This window comes from Octopus bimaculoides, chromosome 28 (genome assembly GCF_001194135.2).
Source record: "Octopus bimaculoides isolate UCB-OBI-ISO-001 chromosome 28, ASM119413v2, whole genome shotgun sequence".
NCBI classification, from domain to species: domain Eukaryota; kingdom Metazoa; phylum Mollusca; class Cephalopoda; order Octopoda; family Octopodidae; genus Octopus; species Octopus bimaculoides.
The window spans coordinates 17,933,245-17,943,244 of NC_069008.1; the positions used below are offsets into that span (position 1 = coordinate 17,933,245).

Sequence of the window (10,000 nt, forward strand, 5' to 3'; positions counted from 1 at the left end):
CAAAAAGAGACCGATAGAATAAGTACTAGGCTTACAAAGAATAAGTCCTGGGGTCGATTTGCTCGACTAAAAGGTGGTGCTCCAGCATGGCCACAGTCAAATGACTGAAACAAGTAAAAGAGTGAAGAGTATAGTATATAGTGTAGACATTCAAAGATCGTCCACCATTTTCTCAAATCCTGCTGCATTTCTCATGGAATTTTTCTCGTCTGCCAAACTTGTCTTGGTGTAGAAGTCGACCTACCTTTTTTTAGGCGGCAAATTTTTGTCTGAAAAATTTGTCATGCATGCAGGAAAAAGCAGTAACACTCGAAGGAACATGGTTATTAAAACGGTTCTGGTGTAATTTGAACTTAGAATATTTAGTGTTGTAAATATTTTGGTCACATGCTTTGCCAATTGTGTTAATTTGCTAATAAAATTCAAGGAAAACATTTAATAAAACAGAAAAGGAAACAGGATCTTGTTTTTTGGGGTTGTGGTTGTTGTTTTAGGTCTGGTTCTGTAAGATAAAGTATTTCATTACTCACACACAGAGTATGTGTGTATATATATATATATATACACACCACATGATCCTTCACTCCTTCAGCTGCATTCATTTTTTTTTTCCAACTAAGAGGATGTAAATCTTTTGCCTCTCGTTAGTTTCTCTGGTGAAAAAAATCAGACATTAGATTTCCTCCTCCTGGTAAGATTTCACTGGTCTCTTTTTATAGATTTCACTACATATACACACTCATACTTCTCAGACAAATCATATTTGCATTGTAGAACTCCAGCAGCCTGGTTCCCTCCTCACTGTGGAAACCAAAACCATAGCCTCCATGTACACGATGGAAGACCCCTGCATGCTATCCAACATGCCCATTGAAGTTGCTAGCCACAAAGAGGTCCCTGTCATTTATCGACAAGGTAGTCTGCAAGAGGGTGTCATAAAATTGGTCTTTAAAAGAAAAAAATGCTCCCATCCCCCACACACTTTCCATGAAGGTGCATTAAAAAATTATATATATATATATATACATACATGTATTGTGTCCTCAAACATATTTGTATATATTGCTATAGAGGCAGACATTGTGTATATACAGCTATAATTATTATATATGCACATATATCTATGTACATGAATAATGAATCATTAATTTAATTATGTAGCTGGTAATTACTAATTAATTGTCAATTTCCATGAATGAGAGCCAAGCAGTTCATCAGTCTGCCATGTTGGAAGAGAGTCAAATTTAATTAAAAAAAAAACAAAAAAAGAAGACATTAACAGACCCTCACCATGTTGCTTAATTACCTCATTCGTTAATAGACAGACCTCTACGTAATTGTCTCCAATCACCGTTGACCGCACCTTCGCTTGTGTGAACAGCTTTTCGTATCCTTGTTTCTCCACCCTCCATTCACCCGATACTTTGGCCTCATCATCGTTTAACATCAGCTTTCAAGGCTGGCATGGGTTGGACGGTTGTACTCTCATAACATTCCCTCCCTCCAAATTTCAGGCCTTGTGTCTGTAGCAGAAAGGAGATTACAACTACTAGGCAGGGAGCTGGTAAAGCCTTAGCACACCAATCAAAATGCTCCATGTTCTGAGTTCAAATCCTGCCAGTGTCAACTTTACCTTTCATTGTTTTGGGGTTGATAAAATAAGTACCAATTGAATACTGGGGTTGATGTAATCGACTTAGCCCTCCACCAAACTTGCTGGTTTTGTGCCTAAATTTGAAACCATTATTATTATTATTATTATTAACCCTTTTGATACCAACCCGGCTGAAACCCCCTCTGGCTCTGTAGTACAAAGGTCTTGTTTTCATAAGTTTTGAATTAAAATCTTCCACCAAACCTGAGTCACAATTTATGTTCCTAACACTAGCTTAATGATAACGAAGTTATTTTACTAAATTCTTTGTTATATTTAAAATAATTGAAAAGAAACACAGAGCATCTCAACAGAAATAAGGTGACAAAAGGGTTAAGAAGAAAAATAATCAGCAGAAGACACGAGAGAAGGAGACCTTGATGTGGTCACTCTATATGCTAGAAATAATAGCCTAAATTTCCTTCCATCCACACCCTTCCAACTGCTTCTGATGTGCATCTGCCCAAATGTAGAGATGTGTTTAAGGCAACAAACTGGCAGAATCCTTAATGTCAGACAAAATGCTTAGAGACATTTTCATCCATCCGTTCTGAGTTCAAGTTTCACTGAGGTCGACTTTGCCTTTCATCTTTTTGGGGTTGATAAAATAAGTACCGGTTGAGCATAGGGGTCGATGTAATCCACTAGCCACCCCCTCACCAAATTACAGGCCCTGTGCCTTGTGGTAGAAAGAATTTTGAAGAAAATGAAGAATTCTCTGATGAAAGAGAAAATTCTTCTCTTTTCATGTAATTCATTTTTGTTCTTCAACAGAATTATTTCAGGACTTTGTGTTTGATGTTGAAAATTTTCAACAAGACATTAAAACTTAATATGTTTAGTATCAAATTTCTATTGCTGTTTTCAGAATGTGGGTCACTTCTGTTCCCTAGAGAGAAATTTATTCTGTCTTAAATGTAGAAAAAAATCTCAGATTAATGATAGGGATAATGAGAGATGAAAACGAGATCTGGGCTTCTGTTTGAAAACTTAGCCTTTTTTTGTTTATTTTTGCACTGAACTCCATTTCCAAAATGGCAATGTGGTGCACTAAGTGGCTTGCAAGGAAGTGGCCATTGTTGTACACACTCACACATACGTGTGTGGCTGTGAGTGTGAATACGTAGGTTTCAGAGCAAAGTTTTAGCTGAAATCTACACGTATTGAGTTCTACATCTGGTTATTAGTCTCACAATACCTAAGCAAAATATGTGAATATCTAAACAAATATAAACATCATCATGCATTATATATATTTCTTTAAATATTTTTAATATACCCAGGCCAATTCCCCATTTTTTTAGGAGGGGGTGGCCACAACAAGACACACACCAAGCATTCCATTCATTTCCCAGCTCAAAGAGGCAAGTCCCATTCTATGCTCGGGTCAAGGCATAGAACACAACCCTCAATATCAGTAGCGCGGCCCGACAGCATATGTTGGTTTACCCCTGCTGCATCAGTCCCTCCGTGGGAGCAAAGGGACTGGGAATCCACTCCTAGTAATTTCATATTCCTGAAAAGACAACAACAATGCATTATATATATATATATATATATGGTTCCGGGTTCAATCCCACTCCAGCTGGCCATCTCCTGTCAAACTGTCCAACCCATACCAGCATGGAACACGGACGTTAAAAGATGATGATGATGATATATATATGCACATTATTTACACACCAGACTTGATGGCATAGAAGACATTCTTTTTACCTAAAAAAAATCTCAAAAATATTTCCCTGGGTCCTCTATGCGAAGCTGGGCCTCTCATAAGCTGAAGCTGTTGTGTGTCTAACATACCTTTGTGTCTTTTATGCCATTAGATAAGTGGCAATGGATGTGGTATGTGTACAGCAAAATTACTGTATTGGCTTCAGCTCTTGAGAGTATCCATGTGAAATTCTTGCTGCTTTGTGATTCAATATGGTTCTCTGCAACCAGCAGAGGTGGATTATATATATACAATACAATGAGCACGCCAATTATGAGAAAAAAAACCAAACAAAATCATGAAACATAAATTTGGTATTCATTCATTTCATCTGTTACACATGTTTCTGCAGTCGACCCTGTCCAAAAATGTGATCAGTATGAATTAAATGCTCTTTGTCCATTACATTTAAAACTGCATTTATAATTTTTCCATCATCAATCGTTTCACACAGAAACGTGTAACCGATGAAATAAAAGAACACCAAATTCATGCTTCATGTTTTTCTCTCATAACACACACACACACACATACACACATGATCCCTTTCAGAACAATGAATCTTGAAGTGGATAAAGTTATAAATAATAAATATTGGGTTAAAAAAAACTCTTTAAATAGAAAAGTCAAAGGCCGCCCATGGTAGATTGCCAGTCATGTTTACAAGGGCTGTGGGTATCTACTTCAGAGACAGCCTTCCTTTTTTTTCCAATCCGAAGAGAATTTTAACACAGTATTTACATGCTGTTATATATAGCTCTATGTGCTTCAAGACTCAATGCTCCAAAGAAAAATTATTTCACATTCTCTTGAGATTTCAAAATTCTTATGGCATTAATATACTTACACGTATTTTTGTTATATATACACAATACATACACTGGTGTGTTTTTATAAACACATTTATACATTTACTTATACACACAAACACGCACACACCTGTGTGCTTTCCTTTTTCCTTCTTTGTTTCTTGTTTTTTTTTTTTACACATTTAAAGAGAATCCTCAGAAAACTGAATTTTGTTGTTGTACGTGTTGTTGTATGATTTATTTGTGTCTTTGCTGTTCCCTTCCCCCGCCTTTTAATCCACTTCAGGGTAGGGGATAGGCATAAAAAGTTGGTGAGGAGTAAGGTCTTTGGGGTAGCAGGATAACACCTGTGACCATTCTGTCTGTAGGTCGTAGGGGGTGTGTCCATGTGAGGTGAGCACATAATTTCGGAAGAGACAGCTGTCGAAGGGTACCAGCATGTTGCTGAAACCCTGAATGTTCACCGGGTAGATGTTAAATTTTTCCAGGCAGAGGGCGACATAGACATCTTCCAAGTAAAAGAAACCAATTACCAGTGACATGTTGATGATATTCTTAACAAGGTCCTGACTCATTATGTAGCCGGTGCCTGAGCACATTGGTGGGAACGTGGCACTCGGGTACATCTCGTAGGGGACATACCACTTTGAGCTACTGTCCCGATGTGGGGTGGACACACCCCAACAATAACCACCGAGGAACCTCGATTTCGGAGATGCTAGTAACATCTTTGTGATGAGCGGCGTGTTCACATACATGTCGTCATCTGTTTTCATGACGTATTTAGCATTTGAGCAGAACGTGTTGACCCAGTGGAGGCCAGACAGGGTTTTGTACGTGAGGTTTGCGTATGCATCAACAAAATCAATTTGTACAATGTCTTGGTTTAACCAATATTCATGTTCTGCCAGTGTATTTTCGTGTGGGTTGTTGCTTTTACCCAGCAAAAACACCACTCGCACATTGCTGGAGCTTACTTGACTGATGGCACCCCATGTCTTGCGAATGGCGTTGCGAGACTCCTGATTACTTGGTGGAGACTCCACAAGAATCACCAGCCGCACGTCTGTGTGGCAAATGTCCTCGACGTTCAGGTCGTACTGGAAGCCTGACGACAAACAGTCTTGACATAACTTACCCGTTAAAATGTGATCAGGAGGATCCATCGCTGCCCTCGATAAAGCATCCTCGAGATTATTCCGGCTGGCGAGAGCTTTTTTACGCTCCACTGGTGCATGGAAATTGTGAATGTCTTCGACGAACACACCCGACAATCGGTTAGGATTTTGTTGTTGTGAGGGTTTCGACGAAACGCTCGGGGAATTTAGTTTCTGTTTCAAGCTTTTCAAATTATTCAAAGACTGTCGGAATTTCTCCGCCGAAACTAGCAAAGAGCTGCTGTCGTTGTTATTATTTCTGTAATTGTTGTTTGATGAACCTAAATTGTTGGATTGCTTTGGAAGAAACTGAAGTTTGTTGTTAGCATTGTCCTTGTACTTATTGCCGACAACAGAACTGGAGTTTGAACTCTTGTCAATAGATTTAACATGTTTTGTATCAATACTGTTGTTGTTGTTGTTGTTGTTGGTATTGTTGTGATTGCTAGTATTAACATGTGTGTTAGAATACTTATTTAGATGATGTATTAATTTATTTTTGAGCAGGCTTCCCTGTTTGTTCTCACTGTTACTGCCAGACTCGGCACTCGACACCGATTCTATGTGTTCTTTCAATTTGGTGTTGGTTTTTGTCTTGTGAGCGTCTTTGGCTAGGATAGCATCCTGATGCTGGTGAGCCAGGTTCCGCATGATAGTTCGTTGGGTCTTGTTGTGTACGATGCGCAGGTAATTCTCTAAGGAAGTCAATGGGATGTTAAGGGTGTCCGATTTAGAGAGCCGGTCAACCGTACCAAGACGGTCCCCTTCTCGTATCGGTTGGTGTGGCGTCTGTCGAAACAGCTGCCAAGAAAAGATGCAGACAATGACACTGAGAAGAAGACAAATGGCAAAGAAATATCCTTTCGTCCGCTGTAACCGTGACAACATATTTGTTGTGTGGTTCGTCAGGGAGGGGAGGAAAAAAAATATACGGCAGACATGCAGTTGGAATTTGAATGGGTCAAGCAAGACCAGTGGAGGGGGGTCAGGAAGAGAGAGAGTCAGACATGTAGAGTGAAGTGGGTATTTTAAGGGGTCTCAAGAGGGATTGACAATTTCAAGGGGTCAAGACAGACTGGGAGTGTAGTGGTGTGAGGGATTGTGTTTTGGGGGAGAGACAAACATAAGGGGGCTATTTTAGAGGGGTTAAAAACCTGAGAAAGGGAATGTTGGTGAGAGGGAAAGAAAGCGATTGAGTGAAGTGAAGAAAATTGAAGAAGGGGTATTAGAAAAGATGTAAGCAAATATGGGAAGGGTCAACTAGTTTTTGAAGGTGGGGGTAGTTTCCTCTCAAGGTGTTGGGTTGTACTCTGAGTACTTTTCTGTTTGTGATGGTGGTGGTGAAAAAAGTGATGGGGGTAGTGACAAAGTAGGAATGAATGAAGATCAAGGATCAATTTCTTTAGCCTGGACCCTTCAGGGCAGCACTCAAGTAATATTATTATTATTATTATTAATAAGCACTAATTTATGTCAGGAGTTGAGGGTGGACAAGTGGTCGGTCATCGGTCTTCCAAATTCTGCTGTTTTTGTTGGTGCCTTGTGGAACACTTCAACTGGTCAGCCACACGTAGATGTGGAACTTTGCCAAACTCCATATTCTTCATTTTCTCAACCTAAAAAACACAAAGGGACAAAATTTAAAATAATAACAATTAATAATAATAATAATAAAGATTTGTAAAAGAAAATGAAAATATAGCTGTAATTAAGAAAAAGTTGATTAGTCGCATCACCCCCACCGATGCATAAATTCTGGCAAACGGGCAGCCGAATTGGATGCTTGTGTTGCAGGAACTGGTACAGGGATGCACCAATGCCAGCATTCGAGTTTAAGAAAAGGAGAAGTTGGCAAAAAGAAGAAAGCGGAACTCGCTGCCTTCAATTTGGTTTTTGAGCCTATCCTGACTTATGGTCAAGAATGTTGGGTAAAGACCAAAACAGAAGAATCAGAAATACAAGTGGCACAAATGGGGTTTGTCTGACGGATCTCCAGGGTGTGTAGCTCAGAGATCAGCGAGTCTGTCCAGATTGAGCCACTTCTCTGCACTGAGAGGTCACAGCCCTGGTATTGCAGATGTGTGACTAGGACGTCACAAGACAGATTCTTCAAGCCAAGCCAATCAGCAGAAGGCTGAGGGGTAAACCAAGAACGAGATGGTTGGATGATATCAAAATGTCTTTGTTGGTTGTCTTTGGGAATCCAATAGGAATGTTTAATGATGGTTGTTTCTGAAATGGGGTTCCCCTCAAAGGATCTCCGGAGTAACATCATGTGGCAGGATACCCAGCTCAAAGATCAGGGTGTATGTCTAGCGGGAGCAGTTATTTCTCTGCGCTGAGGGGTCACAACTCCAGTACTGTGGACATGGGATTGGAATGTTGCAGGAAATAATCGCAAAATGGATTCTTGAAGCTGAACCAACTGGCAAGTGACCAAGAGGATCATAATAAATGAATGGCTAACTCAAGTTAATAAACAAGCAGGTCGGAGAAAACTTATCGTGCCAAAGCCATGAACAGTTACAAAGACTGACTGCAGATATATACATATATACATATATACATATAAGTAGTTGTATACTGCCAACTTAACGTGACAGTCCCAATAAGGGAATACACTACTGCTGTTTAGCCCTAGGAAGCCAGACCACTTCCTATTAGGCCTTGACACATTTCCTGTGCCCTTATCCTTATGAGGGGGAGCCAAACTCCTCCACCCAGCCTAGCCTGCATTCAGAGACATGTTTCTGAGTCTTTGCTCGTCATCAGCCTGAAGTAGCATGACTGGCTAGATGAAAAAGCCTGTCTCACTCTCGTAAGGATATACTATTTCAGTGAAATACTTGCTTGTTGTTCCTACACCTGTCTTTGTCTTTCCATAAATTTGAACTCTGACCATCATCAAGCCTAATTGTGTTTCTCTACTTTACCAGAACTCACAATGGCTTATGAGATTGCATCTCGGATGCATGTGTATATCTCTCGTACAACTCTGTATATTGATTTGTCTGTGTGTCTGTAATTGTAAGCATTAGAACATGTCTACATGTACAGTGATATATGAGTGAATGTCCATATACACGGATATACTAATCTCAACCCTAACTTGGTGTCCCCGATTCATAATAACCTTACAGATAATTAATTAACTAATTACTTATATATATATATATCTGTGTGTGCGCTTGTGTAACTATTGATGTCAACAGTTGATGGAAGTCCTAGGCAAAGACACAAACAGTGACAACAATAAAAAACAACCAATACATGTTCAGACTATTTTTAAGACAATGAGAGAGCACACAATAGATTATCAGCAGCAGGGTATCGATAATGGTACAGATCAAAAGTAGAATATTGATTGGTTGAGTTGAGTTTTAATAAATGAGATAATGCCATGAAGATTTTTTTTTTCCCCAATTGAAGAAAAAAAAATTGAATTCCAATAATAGCTACCAATCAGTTTTATTAGATGTTGTCCAAACAGCCATCAATTTAAATCTGCCAGGGATGGGTTTATATCTTCACCCATTATTCGTTTTGTCAGAGAATAATAAAAGTTTTAGGTTTTTGATTAATGGGAGTTTACAGGTTGTTACATTTATTGAAATCTTACCACTCCAGCATGGCCACAACCTTAGAGTTGAAGTGTATAAAAGAATTGAAGAAAGGTGAACTGGCAGAATCATTAGCACACCAGTCAAAATGCCCAGTGGCCATTTCATCCGTCTTTATGTTCCGAGTTCAAATTCTGCCAAGGTTGACTGCCTTTCATCCCTTCAGGGACCAATATAATGGAGTCATCCCGACCTCCACAGTCATTCTTATACAACAGATACAGTCTTACACTCGTATATATATATATATATATATATATATATATATATACATACATTCATTTGTACACATATATACACATGCACACACGTACACATTTAATATATGCTTATACATACAAATACTACACATGTATATAGTCACATACTTGAGAAAGTGGGGGGGGGGGAATAAATACAAAAAATATACAAGAAATGTCAAGACATATGAATGGCTTGTACATGGACATAATACAAAAAGCAGGTTCGATCTTAGCATAACGATACCATCCTGATGGTTGTCAAATTCCTAGATGTATCTTTAGATTTAAATAAGAATATTTACAAACTCTATAGAAAGCATAACAATAGAGTTAGTTATATTAATGTAGGTTCGTGCCTACCCTCCATAGTGTTTAAGAATATAGTTAAAAATATTAGGAGAATTTCTAGCCTCTCCTCTGATATAATAATAATGTTGCCCCAATATATAATAAAGTTCTTAAAGATTGTGGCTTTAGAGAGTAAATAACTTATGTACCTGGTATTCGTCCAGAAATAAAGAAAAGAAAACAACGGGAATAGGAAAATTATCTGGTTCACAACTGCTTAATCTTCTGAAGTGACCTTTAAGATTAGTATATATTTCTTATCACTTCGACACTTCCCAAGAAAACAAATACAGGAAGCTCTTCGATAGGCAAAACCTAAAACTTAGTTTTAGTTCAACCACAAATTTTAAAAATATAATTACACACAACACAAAAAAAGCAACAACATGAAGCTGGCTGTTCTAGCAGAGATTAAGACTTGTGCCCGCTAAATGGAGCTTGCATGACCGAGACCAT

The 10,000-nt window shown here is 38.7% G+C and overlaps 1 protein-coding gene across 4 annotated transcripts in view; it reads right to left on the bottom strand.

The window, feature by feature from the left end:
* Window positions 1-4,254: 4,254 nt before the first annotated feature.
* Window positions 4,255-10,000, bottom strand: part of LOC106872276 (probable serine/threonine-protein kinase ifkA) — a 47,456-nt gene continuing 41,710 nt past the window's right edge. For all 4 annotated transcript variants that reach the window (XM_052977342.1, XM_052977340.1, XM_052977341.1 and 1 more), the window contains exon 2: window positions 4,255-6,950. In XM_052977342.1, the coding sequence (XP_052833302.1) occupies window positions 4,450-6,222 (1,773 nt within the window). In that variant the 5' untranslated portion in view covers window positions 6,223-6,950 and the 3' untranslated portion in view covers window positions 4,255-4,449. The remainder of the gene's footprint in view (window positions 6,951-10,000) is intronic.